A 25013-nucleotide genomic window follows, 5' to 3' on the forward strand; every position below is an offset into this window, starting at 1 on the left:
TGAGCTGAGACGCCGACAGTTTTCAAAGGGAGATCCAGACTGGAGGCTGAGATAAGATGTCAACTGCAGAAGAAAATCTATTGTTACAATTCTACATTTTCCACAAAGTGATAGTCAACCTAAAATCACAACGTTTGGTCAGTAAATGAGGTTGCTGCAGACCTCCAAACTTCTGTACTTCACATCAGCTCTGGAAGTGTATAGAAATATTTACTGAACATGTTTCAAGGAAAACCTTAGACTGCCATGTGCAATACAAACCGCAGCTGATGTGAATCCTTTCATCGGAAGCGGTGACGCATTATGTACATTTGCATGATTGTTTACAAAATGCCTACTGGCATTTTTCACGCCATGGACCTTGTCGCTATGTTTTCCTCTGCCAGTGACGAAAAAATGATCGTCTGTATGGAGACGATGCTGGCCAGTAGGGAGTGTGTGGGAGTACGAACTTCCTGCAGTCACGTGACTGTTTGGCTTTGGGTTAGGCTTGGGAGAAGCAGGCCAATATTTTTAAATAATGAAATGAATGATGCAGCTCATTGAAACACAAAATTCTCAAATGCACATGTATAAAAACTGTTGGGAATATAAAACTTTTTAGGAAAGTCAAGACTTTGTAAATATGGAGGCTGTTGGTCTATAGTTGTCTGGGATCCAACTCTCGACCTTTGCAACATGCCTTTTCTTCTCTTTATGTCCATTTCCTGCCCTAAACCAAAGTATAAATTGGTTACAATTACTATTATAACATTCTTTGGAAGAACCAAAGAAACCAAAAAGAAGTTTCAAATCCTGACCTCTCAGATTCAGCAAGGGTAAAAGACAAAAAAATAAATAAATCTAAGCTTTCAAACTCAAAGTGAGAAAACAGACACCTCTCAAGTGTGTTTGTGGATCAATGTGAAATTGAACTGTGAGCTACCCGTGAGTCAGAGCAAAAGGATGAAGCGGTGACTGCGGTGCCCAGAATCCTCCTCCCTGTGCGTTTCCCTCTGAATTTTTTTTATCTTTTAAAGCAGAAGAAAGAAGTGCAAAATTGCCTTCTTGTGTTGTTTTTTCTCCAGCGTTTTCCCCCCCAAACAGCCACTAAACTGGTTATTAGTCGACTGCAAACAGTTGCGTCCCTAACCTGCAGCTGACATCTCAGCAGGCAGAGTCAGCACCCTGCCCGCGGTCCAACCTCTTCTGAAACGCCCCGCGATGCTATGATCCCATCTTCAGAAAGTCTGTTGAATTAATAACAGCACCTATGATGGAGCTGGAAGTTTATGGGAACTCAGCAAAAAAAAAAGAAGAAAAAAAAAAACACCTATTTTCCTGCTCCTCTCAAGGGCACAAGCCGTCCTGTGCTAATATGTAGCAGAACTGTTTTATTTGTACTCATTCAACCTTAGCTGCACTGCCGCTGTGTTTGACTTTGTCAACTTTTGTTCTTCTCTTAAAGGTAAGTTGACACTTGGGTAAACCAAAAAAAAAATAATAATAATCCACCATCAGCTAAAATGAAATGTTTTAATAGGAGATAATTACTTTTTCTGTGCCAAAAAAAAAAAAAGAACTGTTATGAAGGAAGACGCCTAATGAAATCCCAGAAATGGCAAAAAGATATTGAGGTTAGAAGCCCAGATCATCATGCTGGCATTGCAAAGAAGAAGAAAAAAAGGCAAATAAATTCAAATTTTTTACCATGGCCAGCGGGAAAAAAAATTGCATTTTATTTTTTGGGCAAAAACAAAAATAACCCTTTTCCCTTTTTGCGTAGTTCATATATATATATGAACTACTATATATGAACTACGCATATATATATATATATATATATATATATAAAGTCTCTACAAGACCTCACAGACTAAACTGAATTAAATTTGAAATGTGACACTGAAAAGTTGTTTGTATGATATATTGTAAAAATATTGGTTCAATGACTTGCAGTGTATCGTACCCTATATATATATATATATATATATATATATATATATACGCGTAGTTCATATATATATATGAACTACGCATATATATATATATATATATATATATATATATATATATATATATATATATATATATAGGGTACGATACACTGCAAGTCATTGAACCAATATTTTTACAATATATCATACAAACAACTTTTCAGTGTCACATTTCAAATTTAATTCAGTTTAGTCTGTGAGGTCTTGTAGAGACTTTATGAGTAAATAGTATGCTACCTGCAATAGCTCTCTCCTAATGTCTATTTGATGAAACATGTTAGATTTCCAGCTGACAGCTGGTCAGTCGTAACTCAACTAGATTTAATGCGACTTCATTTATTTTCACTTCATTTTCAAACAAAACACTTAAAATTTATAAAAGTTAGTGAAAGTTTTTTTTTTTTAATCTTGTTTACTTAAAATCACAGGAAACATTTTTTGTTTGTTTGTTTACATCAATTCAGTTTTCTAATTAGTTAGCCTTGGAAATTATTTCTGCATGAAAACAATTTTCCAACTTAAATATATAGATAGCTATCCCGCTTTGTGCCAAACTTCATACACATCACTCACAACCAAAGGCATTATCTCTACATGATAACACTTTTAGAGGTATAGTGAAGTGAAATTAAAAATAAATGAAAAACAGCTTCATAGTGGAGATCATTTATATGAAGGTTTATCATGTCTTTGTTATTGGAAACTTCACTGAAGTCCTCTGAGGAGCTCTGCCTCTAAAACCTTTAGCACTGGGTCAATCGGCCAACACCCATAAACTTGGCAGCTCTGGCATCCCGTACTTCATTATCAACTGATGACTTAACAATAATCACAAACAGGCTCTTGCTCTTTGATGAGCTTCTAATATTTAGGAAGCATCATAACTTCAGGGTTTTAGAAGTGAGGCTTTCCATCCTGCACAAAAAAAAGAAAAAAACTGGGAAGAAATCAGAGCCCACTTAGAAATGCTCTCTGGTCATTCATGAACCATAATCATTAAGAAAAAGTGGCTGTTCATACGAGATTTTAACAGAGAACAAAAATGACCTAGAGAATGAATTTTAAGAAAGCTGTGATGCGAAGGTTTGTTAAACACTGCTGGCATGAGCTACGGTTGCATTTTTAATTGAAGATATTTCAACATGGCACAAATCTATTTTTTATTTTCAAACTAGTCATTAAATGTCAGACCTCTCTCAGTGTATTCGAACTAAGAATAAAGAGGAACAGTGGCGCCTACTGCAGGTGACAATTACAATTTATAAATCTGTTACCGCTGCTACAAAACTTAAGATTCAGATCATTTAAGAATTAAATAAATTTTGCAGAAATGTCCTTCTGCCGTAGTCGTTTATTGATGACTAAGGGGATTTTCAGCATTTTAGGAGGGACTAGATAAAAACTGACCATCTTGAGCTTGGCCCAAAGTGGTTCACACCGTGGCAGATTTGAGTTTGAGGTAATCTTAATTTCACCAACATTTTTCAACTGACTGAAAGTAGCGTCATTTTTCAACTGACTGAAAGTAGCGTCAGCAGACCTGGCCAGAATCCCAACTTTAATCTGACAGAGAATCTATGGAGGGAGATACAGATCAGTGTGATGGCAGTCTGAGAAATCTGGACCTCATCACCAAAGACAAAATAATCCAAACTTTTATTTTCCGTTTGACACAGAAAATAAAAAATCCTCCGAAGAGATAAAATTGCCTTAAAGAGCTCAGACTTGTTGAGTCTGTCCACAAGCCTCCCCTCCTCCACCGCACGCCGTGCAGTGATAAGGCGCCTGCACATGGACGCCTCCCAAAAGTAATTTTGTGATTATTCGCTTCCCTTATCAGGTAAACAGGTGTGCAGCTGGTCCGCCGCTTTTAAATGTGCGGCGCTGCGGCAGGAACTACCATTTGCATGCGGCGTGTGGTGGACGGCGGCCTGCGGGCCGGCTGAGTCGTCACGCAGCGCTGACGGACGTACAGTAAGGTAGCGAACACCCACAACAAGGAGGAAAATCCTGCCCAGCCAGTGTCCATGCAAAATGGGCCTCACCACTTACCTGAGGCCAGAAGGGATGCAAATTACATGCTTTGATATAAATCCTGGCGAGGGAACAGAGGGCTTCAACTTTAAGAGAAGAATGCTTCGCTTGCAGATAAAACTACTAATTTTAAAAACTTCTAAAAGAAGTGGGAAATAATTCATCTGGAGCTTCATTTGAGGTAAAAAAAAATTATGTATTTTGCAAACATTTATTGCCTTATTTAAGCTTGATTTGCACGTTACTGTCTAAATTTCAGATGAAAGCGTAATGGAAGACGTTATCAAAACCTATTTGGGTCTGTTTTCTGTATTTCAAAAGCCGAGTGAGAGAGTTTTGTCCCAAGGCGCCCTGACAGTGACTGTGACCAATTTTATTCTGTCACACCAGTGATGAATCGTCTGGTTTGAAGTGTGTGAACCTAATTTTATTTTATTTATTTATTTTTTGCCTCCTTGTCATGTATGTGAACGCAGCGACATCGAGCCGCCGCAGGGTTTCCCCCGCCCGAACCCAACAAGGACGCCTAACGCGGCGTTATTGAATTACTTTCAGGAGTTTACGGCTCCGATGCGTTCCGTTCCGAGATTCCCGATAAGTTCGGAATGAGCAAATTGTCCCTGTGGGTGCTGACGAGCCTGACGGCTGTCGCCACCGTCTTCTTTAACGTCTACATCTTTCTGATGACTCTGTGGAGCCAGACGGGAAAGAAGGACAGGAGTCCCAGCGAAACCATCATCCTGGCTCTGGCGGCGGCCGACGTCACCTACCAGCTGACGTGCTACGCCTGGATGACCCTGGACGAGGTGGACAGCGACTGCCACATCGCGGGGATGTTCTACACTGTCCTGCTGGTGATCATCTCCAGCTTCAAGTTCACCGTCATCTGGGACACGAGCTTCCTCACGTTCTACTACAGCACCAAGCTGGTCAGCACACCCAACCGCTGCTACACCCAAATCCAAGCCGCCATCCTCAAGCACGCCACCCTGGCGGTTTGCGTCATCCCGCTGCTCGGCCTGGCCACCTGCATGCCGATTCTGGTGGTGTTCCACATGGCCAACCACACCCAAGAGGAAGCCAACAATATGGACTGTGGGGTTCTGCTGCCAGAGACGACCGCCGGGCGGGTCTATGACGTGATCTTCCTGCTCCTCTCGGACGTGCTGCCCGGGATGGTCATGCTGAAGTGCTGCATCTCCATCTCCGTCCACCTGGCCATTCACCTGCGCCACATGAAGGCCAGCACCAACAGCGCCCATCCGCCGAAGCTCGGCTCGGAGATGCGAGTGGTCCGGATGTCCTTGGCCCTGGTGGGGAACTTCCTGATCTTCCTCGCCGTCGACCTGTACGTCAACTACGAGGTCGTGGTGAACCACAAGAACTCCCTGGCCGTCACGCTCTTCATCACGTCCGTCTACACGACCGCCACGGCCATGGTCCTCATCTACGGCAAGAAGACTCTGTGGAAGACGATGATACGCGACATCAACGTCTGTCTGGACGCATATCCGTGTTTGTCCTGCCTGAAGCTGCCCGAGCAAAAATCTCCACCCGGCAGTGCTCCAAAGGTTAAAGAATGACAATGCAGAAGTTATGCCACCTTTCCTGTACTTCTGTCATGTTACAAAGCAGCAAATAACTACAATTATAAATAGCAAAATAAGACAAATACATTTGCTGATCTCTGAAATTTGCTAAAAAACAAAAAGTTTAAAATTTGAGACCAATCTCAGAAATTTTCTAGAAAAAGAAAAACTGGACAACTTTAGACTTTTCAAACTCAGAAATGTCCATTATTATTTTTCTTAAAAAAATTCTGAGATTAATAGACTTTTTCAATGTTTTAACTTTTCAGTTTCTGAAACGGTCACTTTTTCTAGGTTAATATCAAAATTTCTTATTTTCTTAGCAAATTTTGTACCTTTAAACTTAGAAATGTTCTTGTTTTCTCTAGAACATTTATGAGATTAATCTATTTTTTCCAGCTACAATGAGTTTGGTGTCGTGCACAACTGTGCATCAGCAGGCAATGGTAAGAAAACTGTTTGGAAAGCGTTTCTGTCCTGACCCTTTAATTTGAATCCCCCCCAAATAAAATCTAGTTCAACCAAGCTGTCTGTGGGATATATTTTGTAGATAAGAGTTCATCTCCACAGCAACTCTGCAAGCACCTTAGAAGAACATTAGTCAGTTCTGCCCAAAATATTCGAAGAAAGGTCAGAAATCCTTCCGGCTGTACGGCACTGTGGACAAACGCCGACGTGAAAACCAAGCAAAAGCAGAAGCAACCGTGTGGAAGAAGGTGCTCTAGTCACTTTTTAATTATTTTTTGGCCTACATGAAAAAAACCTCCAAAACAAAACACAATATATGGTTGAAAACTAATGATGGAAATGACTCTGATGGTCATGGAATCCATAAATCGAACCAAATGTTTGGTGGAGCTCGTGGTCGGGCTGCTGGTGCGGTGGCTGAATAAAGTTTTGTAGATTTCTGTGTGGGAAATATGTTAAATACCCATCATTTTAATCCCACGCTACAAAAACAACAACAAAAATTCTTTGTTTTGTTCAAGTTATAATGTGACCAAAAGTCAGACTCCATGAAAGGCAGAGCATCTCTGTGCTGAAGGTCTTTTCTCCAAACTGCCTCAGTAATGTCTGACGTCCTGCTGCGTCACAGAGAGCTTGTTAGGGAAGGAACACGCGCGGACCTCCAGGTTACAGCGCCGCGCCTCGCCTTCTCACGACCTTATCTACCTCGGCGCCTTAAGTGTTAATATTTCAGTGGGACAAATAATAGCCAGGCCCGGTAAGTCGTATCTGCGAGCATGGTCGGCTGGACATGACGCAACTCGGTGCCCATCTTAAATGTTAAAAAATACATGCGACCGCGGTGAGAGCACGGAGCGTATTAATAAAACAAGGCAGCGCACAAAACCTGAGGTTCCCACCGTCCCCCTTACTTCTTCTTCGTCCTCCTCAGCAGCTGGAGTCGTCCACACCCTCCGGGAGAGAAAACAGAAAAGTTGATTAAGAACAGATGGGGGCGGAGGGAGAACGCCTCCTCCTCTGCGCGTTGATTGGCTCTTCTTAAGACTGCGCGTGGTTGTCGTTGACAGCCAGGTGTGATTGTGGCTTTAAATGTGTGTGTGTGTTGGATGTGTAGTGAGGAAGCAGAGCGTCAAAGTGCACTCAAGCGCCAAAAGGTAAGTAAATAAATAAATAAAGACTTTGAATAAACAGGAGCGTCTTCAGAAAAGAAAAGGCCGGGCTTGTCGTTGCGGCTTTGGCATTAGCTCGTAGCTTGTGGCACCACGTGGTGAAGTTCACAGCCGGGAGACGGTGACGCGGTCAATCCGGCCGCGCGCAGAGGGACGGGGGCGCCTCCTGCAGTCGAGAGGGCAGTAAGAAAGGGCATGTTTTCCTCTGATGCAGAGGGATTAAGTTGTGCTTTCAGAGCCGGTCTCTGTGGGCCTCCAGGAAGGAGCCGGGTCCAACACAGCAGAGGCCAGAGCGGGTCAAACGGAACACAAACACAGGGCTGCAGTTCACACGAGTGAAAACAAATCCCGACTTTGACTAGATGATAATAATAAACATCCGTAAGATTAACTTATAGAAGGGAAATTTCATATCAACGTTATATGTAAAAAAAATTAACAAAATATTACAGTTACATGCAAATTATTCATGGCTGAATTATTCATCCACATCCATTTTTACCAGTGAGCCTGACAGATTGATCATTTTAGCATAAATCATTCAGCCGTGTCACATTTTCAAGAAGGGACGCCTCTAAATGTTGGATGGGGGCCATTTTTCTAATGGAGACTCTTCAACACTGAGTCATTCATTTGGACCCCTGCCCAACAGGAAACTCGGGAAGAAGCTGATATTGGAAAAATAAAAGCTCGTCGAAAGCGTGGATGTGTTAGGATACCCAAGCCGTTCGCATTTCCAAGCTGGAGGAGCAAGTGAGCTCGATGAATTTGAAAAATGTGAGAGATGAGCAAGGAGGTCAACACTTCAGCAAATTATTTCAACTTGATATTTTATAATAATGATTGAAAAGCAACTTGGATTCTATCATAAAAAATATATTAAAAATGTTGTAGATTTAATTTTCCTTTTTTTTTTTATTCTGGCAATGGTGGCCCCCCGCTTTGAAAACCATCGTTTCAGTTCGGCCCCAGGGTTCTGGTCGGGTTGGACGGAAACTGCTGTGGATCAGTAATTCCAACTCAATCTGATGATAATCTCTCAGGACGTTCACGGCTAGTTGCCGCTCTCTCTCTCTCTGGATGTTGGCGGTTAGCATGTAAGCACCAAGCGTTCAGTTTCCACTGTTGGACGGAGTCGTGCTGACAGGAGAAGTAGGGGTCGCGACCTTTTTTTTTCCACACAAAACACTAGAAGATCACACCACAGCAGAAGACAGAAAAAAAATACCACATTTACAGTACCTAAACATACCATGGAGGTGCTAAGTCAATAGTTTTGGAGCAGTTTTGGATCGTAAACTGGTTTTTACCGAGTGGATAAAGGTTGGCGTTGAAGTTGGTGCACTTGGCTTCTATGGCATTTTGCCAACTGTTCCAATCATCGGGTGCAGCATCATGAAATGAGGATTGGCCTATAATGCAGAACAAGCTTTGCATGTTCAGCCCATGCATGTGTGGCTTCTTTCTGGGTGTTGTTGCTTTTTTCCATTTCCATTTCCACAAAAAATGCATGTTAGCTTCATCAGTCGCACTTCATGGTGACGTGTGCGTGTGTGTGTTGCTCTGCAATAGACTGGCATCCTGTCCAGGATGTACTCCGCCTCTTGCGCATTGAAGAGACGGATTTGAATGGAAAAAAAACTAAATTAGAATTGAAAGTACTTGCAGGGAAATGAGGATGAACGTTCAGAGAAATGAGGATGAACGTTCAGAGCATCATTGCGTGATTAAAGGTCGAGCCAAGAGTTCCATCAATGTCTCCTCCAGTCGGGACAGATTCTGAGTCAATGCAACTTTGTGACATCATCCGGCAACACATGTGAATATGAATTAAGGATTGCACTTCCACTTGATGTAAACCCCCCGCCCCCTCCAAAAAAAAAACAAGAAAATTACTTTCTTTTTTTTCTTTTTACTTTTTTTTTTAAAGGTTTTTAGGAGGAGGCGGTTTTAACATTACAGTTTTTACGTTCTCAGAAACATCTAGAAAATGATAAAAATATATAAATATATCTTCTGCAAAAGGACTGGTGGGGTAAAAGTCTGACTTCCACTGTTTACAGCCAGTTCAAGTGTAGAAATTTAATACTAAGTGCCGACAAAGAGATTACACATTAATGAATTCCATTCATCTCGAGATTATATAAAACATTTTTAGATCTGAAAATAAATAAATAAAACCCTAAGATTCCAAATGTTTCAAACTTTCCTATGTGACAAACGTTGTCACGTGGTTTATTCTTCTCTAAGAGCGTCCCGTTTGTTTTTTCCCCTAAAATGCATCACAGCAGCGCGTTTCTCCATGCAACACACGAAGAAGCTGTGTTGATTTAAAAAAAAAAAAATAGAGGAAAAAAATCATGCTGCTTCAGGGAGACAGCTCTGTGTGTACCATGGACAGACAGAGCACCAAGCTGTGCCTCCAGTTTACGAGTAAACACACACACACACATATATAAACAGAAACGAGGGAAACAGAGCAGAAACTGAATGGTTGTGGTTGAAACCATTACCCTGACCTGAGCAAATTTTTACAGAGATGATTTTCGTGTTCTGCACACAGGTATCACAAAAACTCCAGCAGAGCGCATGTCCAACATGAGACCGCTGGAGAAAGCTGCTGCCCAATAATGAACATTTTTATATATGGGTTCCAGACCGGATTTAACCAGAGACACTTTGGCTCCCTTTAAAAAACAAAACAAAACAAACATTTTGTGCTACTTGATGGGCTTTTGAATCCAGTTTGAATGCCTCACTGTGTCAAGAACCTGATGAAATGAGTCAAACTCGCATCAGACGCTGTATGTAAAAAGGACAAACATTACATTTTGTCATGCCTCATTTAAAACTACATTTTTTATTTGTCAAATAGAAGGTAGGCTGTGCATCTGTACTCAGGGCCTCGAGTCGATGCTCTGCAGAACCACTTTCTGCTGCAATTACAGCTGCAAGTCTTATGGGTTTTTTTTTCTCCTTTTTCACCAGCCTTTCACGTCTAGAGACTGAAATCTTTGTCCATTTTTTTCTCTCCAGTGATCAGCTGTGCCGTTGCTGTGCGAATGAGGGAAATGCAACGGCTCTGAAGAGATAAGGAACTTTAACACCAAATATTTCAGCTGGTCCAATTTGGGTGAAATTCAGCGACTCGCCTGGATGACGCCGCCACGTCTGTAACAGTTCCCGCTCACCTGGGAGAGCGTTTGTGGGAAATGTTTGACTTGTCACGTCGGAACAGGAAGCGACCATCGCCAAACGCTTCCTGCAAAGGAGGACGCAGTCGTCCAATAGGTGGTAGGTCTTAGGACTTCCCTTTTAGCGGAGCTAATCCAACTGCTGTGACTGTACTAAATGTAAAAAAATGTTCAGAAAAGTTTGCAACAGTGTTTAACAAAATGCAGACGGCGAAGGTTGGAAGTCAAACCGAGCCGTCACAGAAGCTGGAAAGACACGAAAAGGAACGGAAAGAACGACGCTGTTACAAATAACATGCATCTTTTTTTTTTTTTTAATTAAATCAATTTAGCATGAAGCTGTAAGCATGTTGCATTATGCAGGCCTACTTCCACAGAGGAGTTCCTGAGCGTCTAGTTAAAACTGGCAGCTACAACACCGCTCTGTTTGCATGAGCGAACATCAGTACAAGTGTTCATTGCTCCTGAGGTTTCCTGGCAGAGTTATCTCCCTTACCTCACAATCTAACAGGAGGGGTGCAGGCCATTAAAAATCCTGATTAGCCAGACCCAAGCCCCGACACACACACGCAGAGAGAAACACACACATTCGCAAACACGCGCGCATCCTCCATAAACATCTTCTAACCCCCCACCCCAGTCGATAACAAACCCCGTGTGAATCACCGTGAGCCACAGCGGCATCATTTACCTTCATCTGACCCGTGGTATTTGAAAAGCATAAATCACCTTTTTTTTTTTTTTTTTCTTCCATGCCGGCTTGTTAGATGTGTTGAAACTGAATCTGTAATTTGTCACGCCATCAGCATCCAAACCACTATCGGCGTATCCACAGAGAATAACCTGTGTTCTCTGTGATTACACAACAGCACTTAAGCAACGGAGAGGAAACACTTTTCAAACAAAAGGAGACATGCAAAGCATGTTTTTGTTTTTTGTTTTTATTGTTTTGGTTTTTTTCAACATCTTTATTTTATTTCAGTCAACAGTTTGTTCATTATAAAAATATCACAATATGTCTGTAGAATCATTGTTCATAAACATTTCTGCTTTTTAAAGAAATCTGAACTATACAATGACATTAATCCCTTGTGAAACATCGGTCTAAAAAATAGAAAAATAATCAGTTCAATTTGATATCTATCAAAACAGTATGCACTCACAGATTCAGCACTCCGAAGGCACATTTGTATTGCTTATTTAAAAATATAATAATGATAAAAGATTTACAGTGTTCAGTAAAATGACTTTGCTTCCAACATAATGTAAACACCCGTTGTGCAAATCTCTGAGGAGTTTTTTTTGTTTGTTTGTTTTTTCAAGCTAAAGTGAACTCCAGAGACGTTTTGTATTTATGGCTCTGTTAAAGTCCACAGCAAAAACACGTTTGGAAACTTTGCTCATTTACTTTCCTGACAAGAAACTTTTATGCTCCCTGCAATAAATATTTACCAGGAGCCTGAAGCAGACATGCTCAGCACGGCGACTGAGGGCCCAAGCCCTCATAAACGTGCTCGTTAACAAGATCTAATTTAGGTTTCATATCACTTTTAAAGGCCGTGCTTCTCAGGCTGTGCTATCTGGGTTTGCCTTTAGCGTTACCGTTAGGAAAGCTTAGTATCAATTCCTGCATTTGCACCGAGTTTGTGAACACACCAAGCAACGTAGAGGTCAGAGGAAATGAGAGAAGTTCATTTTTGTTTTACATAAAAAGTAGCAGAGGAGTACTAGAGCTCCCTGAGGCAGATTACATTGAAGCAGGAAGTAGTTCTGGTAGCTAGCATATTATTTACCTCTTGCGTCGTACCTTGGCTCTAACCCAACTGCTCTCTGTTTGCCGAGTTGGAACGCCAGGAAGAGTTGCAGTAAAGTTAAGATGAAAAATAAAACAATCAATGAATGATATTCAGGCTAACTGTAGTTAGCAAGGGACGCTAATGCTTTAGCAGTATGCTCATCAACAGAGGTCACATAATGTTTGTGCAAAGAATTTAACAAGATACAGCTGAGCTAGAAATTGTGTAAGCAAGTCGGCCATATTTTATTTTGGAACCTGTGATTTTTTTTTTTTTCCCTGTCAGAATTTCAGCATCTGGAGAAAATGGAATGGATCAATAATATCCATCAAATAAATCAGAAGTAAGAAGGTTTTAAAAATAAATTCTATTATTTTGAGGGTCACACGGGCTGCGGTAAAATGAGAGAGAGCAAGACTTTGAGCAGATAACAAGAGGGCCAAATGCCAAATGGCTGTTTGATTTTTTTAAAGCAATCAACCTGGCCGTCTTGGGAAAGGCTGGATTTGGAAATTTCGGCAGCTTTTTGGAATTAGAGACCTGCATAATCTAACTGCAGATTTTCTGACGCTAACCATGCTAACTGCTCTAATTGCAAAGTCAATTTAAAATGTTAAATTGTAATCATTGTATTTGTTTGCAAATCTTTAAAAAAAGCATAATGATGCTGCTTTTGCTTCAAATATAAATAATGTCCCTCTTTCGTGCCACTTACCCATAAACAGACAATTTCAAAACGTATGTGTTGCGTCATCCACTTGCCTACATTTCTTATATATGCCATGTTTTGCACATGGATAAATAAATACATTTCTATGTATTTGGGTTGGCCATAGTGGTGAGTTATTACTTGAAACCTCATTTCTGTACTTTTCCTGAATCAACAAGGTCCATATATAGATGACTTTGAGGTAAAATGACCAAGACCCAGAAAGGTTAGAAATGTATACAGCATATATATTTTTGTTTGGTACAAAGCAACATTGTTTAAGAGAAATCAAAAATAGCTAAAATCTGAATAGAAAAAAAATGGACCCGGAAAACTTGTTTTTCTTTCATAACACAATAAATGGGAAAAAAAAATCAAAATTCTGTTACTAGACCATCAACGTTTGTCAAGATGATGGTCTCTGAGAGCTCGGGATTTAGCAAGATGGTAGATATTATAAAAAGTTAAGAGAAAAATTGTTTTGAGGCGTATTTAGGGAGCTTCAACATCAGGTTTTTCAACATCACGTTTTGCACAAAACAAAACGAATTGCGTTTCGCTTTGTTTGCTTTTTGGCTCCGGCTCTACATTTAAGCAGGTTTGACAGCGGTATCAAACGTTTCTCTTTTTCCTGGTTCTTTCTTTTCTTGCTTAGCATTTCCCAGTGAACAAAAACCACCTGCTGCAGCGTAGTGTATCAACAGGTATGGCGTTGGGTTTCGTCATCAGCAACGAGCGCAGAATCTGCTGCACATTCAATAATGCCGTCCAGTGTCTCGGAAACCTTGGCGGGTCGGAGTGAAAGGCTGTGCTTACACAAATAAAACAGGAACACAGTGGACAGACACAGACGAACTCCGTTTCAGACCAACAGTTACCTTCTGTACATAGTAATCCCTGCCTTTTAGTCAAGTTTGACATTTATCTAATGCAGCTTCTTGTATAGGGAATGCTGTTCAACAGCTAGAGGGAGAGTGAGTCATCCAGTGTCGCTCCATACACAAACACAAAAATAAAAACATGACGCTGTACCATTATTCATTCCATTTGTTTGCCACTGATTGAACAGAAAATGCACTGCTGTGACCCATCTTGAGGGAATGAGTCTTTCATTACCTTAATAAGCCCACAGAGCCTAAGATTGTACCTTAAATCACATCCCAAATCCTGCATCCAGCTCTGCTGTTCACATCCTTCCCGTCAGCTTAACGCTCCGATAATTACTCAGATTTAAGAGCGGAGGACTGCTTGGAAATAAAAGTGAACTGAAAAGAAGCAAATTACTCAAACAAAACAACAACAACAAAAAGAAAAGAAAAGAAAACAAGTCAGCCCTGCTACTGCCCTCTTCTGTTACCCCCGCTGTGGCGTCTCCATGACGTCTAAAACGAGACTGCGCTTTCATCGCAGCCAAATCAGGGAATTAATGAAACTCCCAAGGTCGGTGCGTGGGTGTCACCTTACTGGGGAGTTGCTCTTACAAGGGGAACATTGACTTTCGAGTCTTCGGAGGAGGCGGAGGAGGCTTGTTCTCAATTTTCACGGGTAGCGGAGGGACGAACTGGGGGTGGGGGAGAAACACAGACGAAGGTTCGTGTTAAGACTTTAAATATAAATAAAATACAATTTAAAAAAAAACAACGGAGTATATTCACGTTTACCAGGCATTAAATATGCATTAGGGAGGGGCTGTTATTTCCTGCAAGCAGACGTACCTCTGAAGAGATGGCGAGGTTGTCAATCTCGTGCGGATGCTTCTTCGGAGGCATGGGTGGGGGGGTCCCTGGGGTGTCGATAGTATTGGCATCGTTGTCGCTGAGGAGTGATGAATAACCTAGCAAGGGGGAGGGGGGAATAAAAACTCTTCAGACCACATCCGTCTGCGAATGTGTGTGACCTGATTAGCTCCACAGACCAGAATGTGCTTACACCCCAGAAAAAAACCCAAAAAAGCCTGTCAGGTTCCCCCCTTTATTGTGTGGAAAAGCACAACTTTAAGATGGGAAGAAGTGCAGTGTGGTGCTTCTCAGAAGAGGAAGGAGCTCTTTGCTACGTACTGGAGCTGCGCGGCGTGTTTGGAGTGTGCGGGGGGGCGGCGAGCGGGCTGAGTTGGTTAGACAGGTTGAGCTGGGATGAAACGCCCTGGAAAAGGGAGACGGTAAGCCGTCTGTCACCGAGCTGCAAACTTTTGGGTCTCTGCTGCTTGTCTGGTGAAACCTGGGTGGTAGTGAGGGGGGTGGAAAAAAAAAAGGTGTAGAAAAAGCACAGAAAACCATAAAGAAGTGCTCAGTTTTTTACTATTACTCTTAAAATAACTTCAAATGAGCAAAAGTGCTCACACTTCTCCAACTGTATCGGTTTTATTTTATTGGAACTCTATCAGACAAATCAAGACAAATCATTGAGAACTGAAAAAAAAGGGTCACATGGTTCTGAAAATACACACCACAAAAGTGCAGCGTTGATCTGCATTGAGCCCCGTTTCCTCCTGGACCCCTAAATAAAATCCACTGAAACCAGCCGCCATCAGGAGTTAGCTAAACTGTGACTACGGTCCTGTGTAGCTTCAGCTCATAATAAACGACCCAGATTCAGCTAGAGGGACTATTTGGGCGCTCCAGAATGAAATGGAGAGTTGTAGAGATATTTATAGCAGGGTAAAGTCATAACAGAGATTCTGCAACTCAAATTTAAGACTTTAAAGACCAATACAAACACAACTTAAGACCTATATCTCCACAGAAATGTACCAGCCGACTACCGATAAATGTGCACTTGCCCAAGACAGTCGCAAAAAAAAGCTATCTAGTTAGCTTTTTATTGCTAGCTAGCTAGCTTTTTAACATTTTAGCAGTGAGTTACTGCTAGCATTCACTGCCTTGAATCACAGAACGCAATGAATAAATCTGAGTGTGACTCAAACTTTTGCCTGAAACAATTGTATAAATATATATATATGTAATGTGAAATATTAAAATATTTAAGACCTGTGATTAACTTAACGGCCAACTTACGTTTTAAAATAATTCAAGACATTTTCAGGCCTTAAAAAGTACTGAAGACTCTACAAACGCGCCACAAAACCCTGAACACAACATTTCCTTGGTGAAACTTGATGGAGGGAGGCTTTACTAAACCTAATGATGTTGAACTAAACACATAATTCCCATAAGCATTGTGGCACGCTCCATATTACAAGCAAATAAATAAAAATTAAAAAAGAAAACACATTTACAAGTGGCACTAAATGGACGTACAAATTCTGATCTCGGTCAGGTCAAAGGGCATAAATACAGACGGTCAGGTCAAAGGGCATAATTACGGAGACTGAGACCTTGCTGGTCTCAGTCTCTTTATGGTTGTATTGTCCGAGTCGCTGAATTAATATTGTCGTGTTCTGCTCCTCAGTCTGATACGGTGGTTTACTGTCTGGCACCAGTTCAGATCCATTAACAACATGAATGTGTCAGGAAGGCCCGGCCCGACTGCAGATCTAAATCCAACTGAAAGTCTGTGGCAAAACTGGAAAGTGGACCTTCTGAGGCACTCTCGGTTTAATCTGACTAAGATTGAGCAGGCAGATTACAGGAGGAGGAGGGAGTTTCTCAGTCTCTAGACATGCAGGCTGGCAGATGCTCAACCCAAATGACTTTCAGCTGTAATCCGGGCAAAATGCTGAAAACTTTTTACGCCTTTCTTTTCAGCTATTCACTATTTCCTGTTGGTCTGTCGCATTAAATACACAAATGTATGCAGTTAGCACACAAAAGTGACAAATATCCAGAGGTGTGGATAATTCTGTAGGGAGCCAGAGCTCAACATTCAGCAACTATAAAAATGTGTTTGTCCCCTTGGATCTTTTATTGCTTTAACAAATCAATCATGATCCGAATAATTTGGCATTTTTGGCAAAAAAAAAAAAAAAGCTCCAAAAGCAAAAATGAAAACTGATTTCTACAAAGTAATGACAAGTAAAAATATTTCACATTAAATAAGTGACGGCGTAAATATTCACCCTGTAAAGTCAGTATTTAGTGACCTTGCTGTCAATATGAACTACATGAATGTGTCTCTATTCTTCTGTGTAGAACTGATCCGAGCTCCGACATGTTGCGTGGGGATTAGTTGCCACAGATTCTCTGTATGATAGAAATATGGGCTTTGACTAGACCAGAACATCTGCCTCGCTGTTTAAGACATTTCTGTGCTTTGGGTTTTTGTCTCAAAAACAAACGTTCTCTGAAGCTGTAGTTCTCTTCTCCAGCGTTTGTCTATTTATTTTTTTTCTGCATTCGTTTTATCTTCTACCTTTTCGAACCTTGCAGAGACCGCTGCCGGGACGCATCCCCACAGCATGACGCCGACACCGTCATGCTTCACAGAGGAGATGATGTGTTTGTCGTGGTGTGGGTACTGTTTAGTGTCTGTCAAACATGGCGTCTTGTCCGATGGCCAAAAAATGTTCCATGTGTCCCCTGACTTTTACGATCCAGTAAGTTTTTCTCTGATTTGCTTGGTCAGTTCCTTTGACTTCATGCTGGGAAATTTGATTAACCAGGAAACGGACCTTTCAGACACAAATGTTTTTATAATACAGTGACTCAGGTGATTTCCATTTTTACCGGCTGGCTATTTGTTCAATTAGGTCAGACGCTTTAAAGGGGGTTGAATATTTATGCGCTTACCTCACGTTAAAGCTTTTCATTTAATTGCTACTTTGAAGATGTGTTTTTGTCAAAAAAGCAGAGTTTTGCCAATGGCAATTAATATGTAAAAGCAATACTAAGGGTAAAACACCCAAGAGGGCGAGGACTATAGGCACCGTGTACTGTCTATAGCACATTTGTGCAGACGCAAAGCCTCACCTCATCTGCATCCGACTGTTTCTCCAGCAGCACCTGAGATTTGCTCATGCTCCACTCCTTTCTGTTCTTCCGACCGATCCTGTTGTCTTCCTCGGAGCGGGACAGAACTGAAACCCTGCGATCACTGGGACAAGCCGACGAGGGGCGGTTAGCGAAACCGCCCCAGGCACAGAAACAGACACAGGAAAATGTAAAACAAAGGGGACAAACGACTCTGGTTTATGCAAGAATAGTCATTTTTTTAAAAAGAAAAAAAAAAAACATGTCTGGCTATCAGTCAGGGTGATGTGAGGATGTGGAGGCACTGACTCTTGGGAGGAGGGCCCGTCCGAGGAGCCGCTGGAGAGGCCTGAGGATGCGCTCGACAAGGTGGACGCAGTGGACATGCGGCGCAGGGTGGAAGACATGATGTAGGGCACGACGACCGAGCCCACGCGGCTCTTCTTCTTCTCAGTCAGAGAGCAGGGCTGGGACACACAAATGGGATTAAGCGTCACCGGGTGGAGGGAGATGGAGAGAGCAGGGGGGGGATCTTGGCAGGAATATTCAGAGTGACAGGTTGCAAAAGCCTGGCTAAAGGAAGATTTATGGTCCTATGCTAATAAAATGTACACTGTCCTTTGAATGAGAAGCATTTGATAGGAAGGCAAGAAGGCCAATAGCGAAAGCTGGCACCCCGCTGCACGAAATCGAGTTTTCAGCTGGCAACGCACCAAGGTTATGACGCCGTACAGCTTCTCCACTTTCTCCCGGAGATCTCGGAAGCACGTGACTAAACGATTGTGTAAGGGCTTCAGCTGCTCCGTCGCCTTCTCCCCGTGGAGGCGAATGCCGTCTTCCAGGAGCGGGATCTGTCGGGGGCGAGAGAGGACATAAGTGGAGCACAGGTGTCTGGCGAAAAAGAAAGGGGGTAAAAAAAAAAAGGGTTCTTGATAAAGGTGACGGAAAAATTTACCTGCAGGGCGATGAGCTCCTTAAGGAGCCCGATGCGTTCGCGGTCACCCGGGTGCTCTTGGATGTAGGTGTCGGTGAAGAACGCCTGAAGGAGATGGAAAGTGGGTGACGACTGGGCGGCATGGTGAGCGCGCTCATTGGAAAACGTGGCTGCGAGCGACATGGAGCCGGCAGCTGCAGCGTTACATAGAGGCTCCCTCAGAACGGAGCGGAAACCAGAAGTCATGTCAAACAGAAGTGGGCGGCCATCGTTAAATGACAGCCAGATGACTTTATTAGTGACTTCATCATCCTCTGTAATATCCCACACCTCAATGCAGAGAAAAATGTTAAGTCACATCAGTTTTAATAACATGTATGACCTTACTTCTATGGTATAAATATATACTGTTAAAACCAGATATTTACATTCACTGTGTAGAAAAAAAGAAAGGTAGCACTTTATTCGACGGGGTTTTTAAAGTGTCAACATTTACAAAATAATGCAAAGTTGGCACTTTTAATGCAACTTTGATTAAAGGTGTCATTATTTATCAAACGACATTTCACGATGACCGTCACAGACATGAAAACTCCTTCAGCTTCATGACAGACATTATATCATGTTTATGACAGTGTCATGTCAGGCTTATGCACACCCCGTCAAATAAAGTGTGACCAAAAATATTTTTTATTTCCCTGCCTTTCCTGTTGTAGGTCAGTTGGAATTAAAGGTGAAATAATTATTTCCAATTATTTCAGCTTAACGTCGGAATAGTGACGGAGAACAGAGCAACATGGCTTAAAAATGAATCTTCAAAAACCCCCAAAATATGAATGAAATACAATCAAACCTAACAGAATTATTTTTAAGACTCTTTTAAAACAGTCTGGATATCCTTCCTGACCCATTCCTCCCGACTGAACCGGAGTCCGGTGCTCTCACACCTCCACACCCAGATTAACAGCAGGACTTCGTGTCGGCCACTACAAAACACCGAATGATTTAATGGTAAACATATGGTCATTGTCCATTAGGAAGCTCCATTTGTGCCGGATCTTTAACTTCCTGGCTAAAGTCTTCAATATTTCCACTTGATGTTTTTTTTCTTTGCCTCCAGTAGGAAAACACTCAACGTTATCAGGGCAGAAAGGTTCCTCTTTGTCCCTCCAAACAAACGGTTTAATTTTAGTTTTATCACACCAGATATTAATGTGTTTGTCTCCCGAGTTCATTTGCAAACAGCAGCTTGTCTTTCCATGTCGCTTTGTGAACTAATGACTTCTTCCTCTCTGATTGGCTCCCGAAGCACTTCTCTTATTTTTCTTCATCTTTTAAGGTCTTCTGCTTTTGTTCTGGAGTTGATGCTCACTTTCACCTCTGGGAAACAAAACTCGGTTCCTTCCTAAACCGTATGAAGGCTGGATATTCGTATGTGGTGCAGAGCCGCATATTATTATTAGAACCATTGAACCCTCTCCAGGCAGGTGTTGCAGATTTGCAACAACTTAGCCAGTCTTTTCAAGTAATTTGAGCAGATGTGGCATCTTCGGACAACAGGAAGTGGTAGCCGAGGATGAGGTAGACTTGTACAGGTGCACAACCGTTGTCTCAATATCTTGACTTACATTCCTTTAGATTTCTTTTGTCATGTCACTTAAAAATAATGTGTTTTAAATCACATAAATTATTTCTATTCATATCTTAATTTATCATCCGGGAACTTGCAAAGTCCTAGTCTCACTATTTGGGCTTTCGTAGAAAAATTTCCAGTCACAATAGTCTTACTGTATGTATACTTCAGGATTAAAAACAGAAATCTCTGAAAATATGATTATTACTCCAAGATTTAGCAAATAAAATAAAACTGTGAATCCCAACAAACCTGAAACCAGAAAAGTTTGGGCCGATTTATTGTCGGATAGTGACAAAAAAAAAAAAGTTCTGTCTCTTTATACATTAAAAATAAACATCTGGTTTCAACTGCATGCTTGGTTGAAAAAACAAAAAAAACAAACAAAAAAAACCCCACAAGAAATCTAGGTTCCAGTCTTCTTGTTCTTCATCCAGAAATCTTCTCCTTCACTTATTATTCAGCAGAGTAAGAAGGAGAAAGTGTTCACTGGAGTAAAAGCTTTTGGCATCGAGCGGTGGTTCGATATTGTTGTGGACATAAAAACATTTATTATAAAGGGAAGCGGAGGATATGAAGCTGAGGAGTTGGAGAGGACGTTACTGTCTGTTAGTCTAGCGGCAGAGCGGCGCAGCGTTCGCGAGGAGATCAGTCGGCGCCTTTCTAACAGGAAACAAAAGATAAAAATTTTATTCTGTTTAGGCAGATCTTAAGAGAATCAGTAAGCTTCTCTGGTTATTCACTGCTGAGTACTTTTACTCTTTTAGCAGAAAAATATTGATCTAAAAACATAAAAGGATTTTACGTCAGAATAAGTTCAAATAGTTCAAATATAGGACAGCGAAAGGCTGAGATCAGGGCCCAGATTAAACATCTGAGTGATCAATTTGTGTGTTTGCTTATGTCTGAGCAAATATGAAGAAATTGGATCGAGTTTAGTCACCAAGCTAGATTTAGAATTAGAAAATATATGTTGTTTTTTTAATTGTTTGCTTTCTTCACCAGAATTATACTCAAAGTTAAAAAAAAAACTCAGTTTATTGTGTTTGCAAAACTGTATCCTGAGCCTGTTTTTGAGAAGTAAAAAAATAAATAAAATAAAATTGATTTTTAATTTGCACATTGCGATGCAGCAAAAAGTAATATTTGATTGACAGCAAAATGGAGTCAGTTAAAATCAGAGAAGTTCACAAAGCCAGAGATCAGAAAATGGACACCACATGTCTAATCTAATTATGTTTAACTTGGTAGAAAAATGGAAGAATGTTATTAGTAGAACAAGGTGTAGAAAGCAACATTGAAAAATGAATTTTAATCATGTCGCATTGATTTAGTTCTTAAAAGTTGGTTGGTTACACAACAGATATAATATTTATTTTGGAAAATTTTGAAAATTATGCAACTTTTGCATTAAAATCAGAATACTTTATAGCTAATGGAAGCCTGTCCTGACCTAAGAATATTAAAATTGTATCGAGTTTTCAAACTTGAGGCCTGCACCATGGAGGCCAGAAACAATTTGTTGTCATTAGTACGTTAATGCGTCATAACGTACATCCAATTATTGTTCATTAATGACGCAGAAAGGCACTGAATAGAAAAAAAAAAAAAAACTTACAATGGGAGTGGATTTCACAAATCAAAATGCTTGAGGCCTCTCTGTTTGTTGGGCAAACACTCAGAAATTACTCATTTTGTTATAGGCACTTATTTTATTTATTTATTTATTTGTAAAAAAGGTATAAAAAAAAACCCTCTGTTTAAATGTTGAGTCTAAACTGGGTTACAGGATGACTCAGTTAAATTACGCATTTGATTTGATGCAGTCCAAATTAAAATTAGCACCTTGCGGCGGCATGCTTCTCCAGTTCACACTCGGTGCCACTCAGTCTGACCTTTTGATTGCTAAATGTCAGCGAATTATGATTCCACCCGAGCAGACAACCGCGCGAGATCGTGTTATTACTACCTTACGACTATTTAAGACTCCACCGAAAGGATGTTCAAAAAGGTCAAAGTGGCAGTGCCCTTTGACCACCAAAATGAAATGTGTGTGGAGTCTGAAGACAACAAAAAATAAAAAAATATTATTAATTAATAAAAAGTCACTTGTGTTTGTTCTGTAGATATTGAATAAAAGAAAGGATATGTGCATAGATGACATGAAATATTTAAGAATCCAACCACTGGAGGCAGAAAAAGTGCACTCTGCAGCAAATCTGTCATACTAAATCACAAAGACAGACCTTCTCGTAGTTGGAGAAGCCGCCCATGACGGCGGGGTCGACGATGCCGCTGAGCATCATGGACAGCGGGTTGATGGACAGTGACCGGTCGCAGGCCTGCTGCTGCACCAGGTTGCTCAGCTTCTCGTTGGCCATCTCCATCGTTTCAATGGCGTTCATCAGCGGACTGATCTCCTCCTGACACGCAGACGAGCATCCGTCATTAATAACTTAAGAAACGACAATACAACAAAACAACATGATTTAGGAATGAGTGCTGCTTCTCACCACCGAGGCGGATTTGACTTCAAACCATTTGAGGATCCCAGGGAAGCGGTAGGCGGTGATGTAAGTGGTTCTCTCAATCCACATGGTCTGTGGGGCAGAATATTAATTCAATGCTCAAGGGGTAAAACATTTATTGCTTCATTCATGTAAGGGCTTTCTTTTTTTTCCCTGCTGCTCCAAATTTGTGCTTTTCCATCGTCGTAGGGTGTTTTCACACCTGAGAGGTGTGAAAACACTGAACTGATTGCTCCCCAATCAGTTCGATTGGGGAGCAAAATTGCAAAATTTGTTACATTTTCAGCTGTGCTGTGTGAAACGAACCAAACAAATTGACAAAATTGTTCTCCTCACCGTCTGTGGTGGCGCTGCACCGAAAGCTAACGAAGGAAACGACATGAAAACCTCTGAAGAAGACGTGAATGTGTCATCACGAAATGTAAACAAAAATGGAGCAGAGTCAGATCACGTGGTTGCTCAGTTATATAGTGTAGGGAAAGAAAAAGCATTGGATTTGGACTCATTGCAGGAATTACCCAGAATGCCCTGCTTTTGGAGCGGTCTCCAGCCCTATGGCATCCGCACATGCATACAAACCGAGACCGAGGATTTCAGGCGGACCGCAGTTTGCTTTTTCTCGGTCCGTGTCAGAGTTGAGTTTGATTGCACGTTCACGCCTCCCCAAGCGAAGTCCAGTAAAACAAACTGCAGTCCAATTGAAGGGAACGAGCCGGGCCCGTGTGAACAATGCACCCCTACAGACTCAAAGATAAATGTAAAAAGAGCTCACAGCAAACTCGTTGTCCGGGTCCTTTTCACCTTTCCTGAAGGGCCTAGAGTACTGGAACTGGTCCACTTCATTGTGTCTATAATAGCTGCAGGGGACAAGAGAGGACAGCGATGAGTTAGCACTTTGTCCACAGAACTACACCCCCACCTGCGCCCCCGGCCTTAGACTGAATAGGAAATAAATCAGCCTTTAAATGTTGTGTCACACACTTTAATATCTGCTCTGGAACCCCCTTGTCTTTGAATCGTTGTGGCACCGTGAGAACAGGCTTCACAGTGAAGCACTGGATGTCTGTCCGGCTCAGTTAAGGATAAAAACCAGAAGCAACGAGCGAGACGAGACGAGACAGATTGCTCTGAATCATTCTGTGTTGTACTTTTTTTCTTTTTTGTTGGAAGTTGCGAGGCTGCAATTAGATAGAGTGGCACTTGAAGCTGAAAGCTTACAAGGGGAACTTAACACATGTCGTTCTGAGCTGGTACCGCTTATTCTGAGCACAATACCTTGTTGGGTTTCATACAAGTTTATATTTTTTCTGTTTTGTCGCTTTAAAACCACAAACTGCAACTTGTGTTATTTGGACTTTATGGTTTTTGGGGGCGTCGGTTGTCTTTCAGGCTTTCGCTGAAACTGCTCCGTAAATTTAGATGAGGATTTTTTCTTCTTCGCAAAGCGGCTCAAACTCAGATTGGATCAAGAGAACTTTGAGGTTTCACTACAAATTCTCATTCGGGTCTGGGCTTTGACTGGGCCATTCTATCACATGAATATGTTTTGATCTAAGGAATTCCACAGTAGGTGTTTTTATTATTATTACTATGAAAACAAAGAGTGTTATAATTTTTAGGGAGAAAAAAACTGGATAACTTTTAAGTGCTTGGCTTCTGAAGGATACGCTGCCCAGGTGAGTTGCAGATGTCGTCCCCAGGGGGCGCTGTGCTTGTCATCCGCACTGCATTCGGGAACTGAGAGAGCAGCTTTAAGCTGAAATCTTCCAGCCACTCGTACTCTTTGCCTCGGTAGATGAACATTTTGTTCTGCAGAATATGTGAAAAAAAAAAAAAAAAAAACATCAAATCAAAGCCTATAAATAAAAAGAATTATCATCAAGGTTAATTTACATACTTAATGAGGCTGTGTGTGTGTGTGTGTGCGTGTGTGTGGAGGGGAAATGATTAAACCTTCAACAAGACTGCATTCATTCTGACATTCTCTTGTGGCATCAAAGAGCCAATAACCTTTATTGGAATTATTGCACATTGCCCCAAGAAATATTTCAAAATGCCAACCCGTTGCATAAGCCCAGCAATATGAGGTTGTCTCTAAGTCTCCACTTATTGAAACAG

The 25013-nt window shown here is 41.4% G+C and overlaps 2 protein-coding genes across 2 annotated transcripts in view; one reads left to right on the forward strand and one right to left on the reverse strand.

Annotated features, from left to right (window-relative positions):
* Nucleotides 1-354: 354 nt before the first annotated feature.
* LOC129372923 (uncharacterized) lies at nt 355-5884 on the forward strand. The gene is made up of 3 exons (XM_055050524.1): nt 355-427; nt 3817-3945; nt 4566-5884. The coding sequence occupies exons 1-3, from the start codon at nt 355-357 to the stop codon at nt 5591-5593; spliced, it is 1230 nt and encodes a 409-aa protein (XP_054906499.1). The 3' UTR covers nt 5594-5884.
* A 5446-nt stretch (nt 5885-11330) lies between these two features.
* dock5 (dedicator of cytokinesis 5) overlaps nt 11331-25013 on the reverse strand; it is a 63854-nt gene continuing 50171 nt past the window's right edge. Inside the window, exons 40-51 of the mRNA XM_055050843.1 lie at nt 24563-24704; nt 23877-23958; nt 23668-23752; nt 22881-22967; nt 22614-22790; nt 18756-18839; nt 18514-18651; nt 18110-18267; nt 17801-17924; nt 14993-15152; nt 14651-14769; nt 11331-14496 (exon numbers count right to left, since the gene is read on the reverse strand). Coding sequence (XP_054906818.1) covers nt 14413-14496; nt 14651-14769; nt 14993-15152; nt 17801-17924; nt 18110-18267; nt 18514-18651; nt 18756-18839; nt 22614-22790; nt 22881-22967; nt 23668-23752; nt 23877-23958; nt 24563-24704 — 1440 coding nt within the window. The 3' untranslated portion in view covers nt 11331-14412. The remainder of the gene's footprint in view (nt 14497-14650; nt 14770-14992; nt 15153-17800; nt 17925-18109; nt 18268-18513; nt 18652-18755; nt 18840-22613; nt 22791-22880; nt 22968-23667; nt 23753-23876; nt 23959-24562; nt 24705-25013) is intronic.

The sequence above is a fragment of the Poeciliopsis prolifica genome, unplaced genomic scaffold (assembly GCF_027474105.1).
Source record: "Poeciliopsis prolifica strain line A6 unplaced genomic scaffold, Auburn_PproV2 SCAFFOLD031, whole genome shotgun sequence".
Lineage (NCBI taxonomy): Eukaryota > Metazoa > Chordata > Actinopteri > Cyprinodontiformes > Poeciliidae > Poeciliopsis > Poeciliopsis prolifica.

Bases quoted from the DNA above. Each gene is read 5' to 3' on its own strand.
- LOC129372923 (XM_055050524.1), top strand. From the start codon at position 355: ATGGACCTTGTCGCTATGTTTTCCTCTGCCAGTGACGAAAAAATGATC. The intron at 428-3,816 runs GTAGGGAGTGTG...TTCCCTTATCAG, and splicing joins TATGGAGACGATGCTGGCCA to GTAAACAGGTGTGCAGCTGG. The intron at 3,946-4,565 runs GTACAGTAAGGT...AATTACTTTCAG, and splicing joins GTCACGCAGCGCTGACGGAC to GAGTTTACGGCTCCGATGCG.